The sequence below is a fragment of the Engraulis encrasicolus genome, chromosome 16 (assembly GCF_034702125.1).
Source record: "Engraulis encrasicolus isolate BLACKSEA-1 chromosome 16, IST_EnEncr_1.0, whole genome shotgun sequence".
Classification (NCBI taxonomy): domain Eukaryota; kingdom Metazoa; phylum Chordata; class Actinopteri; order Clupeiformes; family Engraulidae; genus Engraulis; species Engraulis encrasicolus.
The window spans coordinates 22,390,556-22,392,376 of record NC_085872.1 but is presented as its reverse complement, the minus strand read 5'-3'; the positions used below and the strand labels follow the sequence as shown (position 1 = coordinate 22,392,376).

Below are 1,821 nucleotides of genomic sequence, written 5' to 3'. Positions count from 1 at the left end.
GTTAATGTCCTTCCGATACAGGCGTCTTAGTCACATGCTGACACTTGACTCCGTCAACCCTGGGGAACTTCCGCCCTTGACTGATGACGCTGTTCTTCGTGTTGTTTTCTTAATGCCAAAAAGTGAGCATGCTGCATCCCTGTATTTTTTTGACATGATGTTGTAGAGTATGGGGTTGATGGCTGCGCTCAGGTAGAAGAGGACCACGGAGATGAGGGTGAAATATTGCGTGATGGCAGCCATCAACGGAGAGCCTGTCTCAAACGACTTGGATACCAGGTAGCGAACCAAATGAAAGGGCAGCCAGCACAGTACAAATGCGAACACCACCACCACTGTAAACACACAACATTCAAATAATTGTTAGAATTAGGAATAGGAATAGGAAACGTGTTCCATCTAGGCAACAATTATATGAAACCATGTCAGCAAACTTTCCTCGCTCTGCCAAACTTGACATTGTAAAGATGAATGTGCGCAGCCTGTGCGCGCGCACCTAAAATGTGATTTCATTTAATGCAGTGCCTCCAGTTATGAAAAATAATGGTGATAGTCCATTTATCTCACTGAAACAGAAAAGTACTGCTATATTTAAGTAAGTGTTTGAAAACAGAACTAGTGTGGTACATGCAGAGAGTGGTGCGCATGGCAAGATTCCGTGCGTAATATGCGCATGAAGACACTTACCCAACATTTTCACAGTTTGCTTGTTGTTTTTGTCTCGGGTAGAAATATTGGGTCTCCTCCACAGTTTGCGTCCAATAAGACTGTATAATATAGTCAGACAAAAAACAGGCAAGAAGAAAAACACGCTCGATACCCACACCATGATGGTAAAGAGTCCGGATTGTATTGCGTACTTTGTCGCAGTGCATTCACTTGTTATCCATGCATTTGTTCCGTTTTCATGCTCCACACCAACCAAGACGAACACGGGTCCCGCACACAATAATGCCACCGTCCAAAGTATCAGAATAATAACCCGCACACGCCCTTTGGTGACCACAACTTTGGCCCTAAGAGGAAAGCAGATCGCAAAGTACCTCTCCACGCTCAAGGCGGTGATGTTCAGGATGGTTGAATACGTGCAGCCCTCGCTCACAAATTGAAACAATTTGCAAAGAAGGTCTCCAAAATACCAGGGACGGTATCTCCAGACTCTGTATAAGTCAAGGGGCATACAGAGAAATATCAGAAGATCCGACAATGCCATACTGGATAGATAAAGATTAGTGGTTGTACGCATGTCTCTGTATTTGATCACCATTAATATTGTCATTACATTACCTGTGACCCCGACTAGAAATAAAAAAGAACATATTATTGAAACACCGGTCAACACTGGAACAGGAAAATTGTTCAGAGGAGGTTCGTCGCTCCAAAAACTCGAATTATCATCCCAGCTACAGTTATAAGAACAATTGGAGTCGTCTGTCCAGGTGCGCATGTTGAAATGACATCGGGTTTTGCTGTTACCGTCAGTCTCTCGCTACTCCACTTATCACTTCTCTGAGACAGACATAATCTTGACAGCAGGTTGACTCTTTATCCATTCGATAGTAGCGACCGCAGAGTCTCACTGTCATACTGAATATGCTGTACATCAGTACCGTGCATCTTCATTCCAAAAATAAGCTCATTTCCACAAACTAACCCCAGTGCCAGTTACCAATAACAAGGGAATATATTGAAAATCCGTTCCATAACCTTGACATTTTTTTCTGTTATGAACCCTGCCTTCTTGCAACGCACAGAACGACTGAGGTACTTTCAGGTCGAGCTTGCAGTGTGTGATGGCTCCTCGGGTTATAGGTGGTCAAA

At 43.7% G+C, this 1,821-nt stretch overlaps 1 protein-coding gene across 1 annotated transcript; it reads right to left on the bottom strand.

Annotated features, from left to right (window-relative positions):
* Window positions 1–30: 30 nt before the first annotated feature.
* ghsra (growth hormone secretagogue receptor a) lies at window positions 31–1,447 on the bottom strand. The gene is made up of 2 exons (XM_063220297.1): window positions 688–1,447; window positions 31–335 (listed from the first exon to the last, which is right to left on the bottom strand). Exons 1-2 carry the CDS (start codon window positions 1,445–1,447, stop codon window positions 31–33), a joined length of 1,065 nt encoding a protein of 354 aa, XP_063076367.1.
* Between the last annotated feature and the right edge of the window lie 374 nt (window positions 1,448–1,821).

What these genes read in the sequence shown, in the direction of transcription:
- ghsra (XM_063220297.1), bottom strand. Translation starts at nt 1,447, where the DNA reads ATGCGCACCTGGACAGACGACTCCAATTGTTCTTATAACTGTAGCTGG. An exon ending in GCAAACTGTGAAAATGTTGG is followed by an intron (nt 336 to 687) that starts GTAAGTGTCTTC and finishes GTGTGTTTACAG; the next exon opens with TGGTGGTGGTGTTCGCATTT.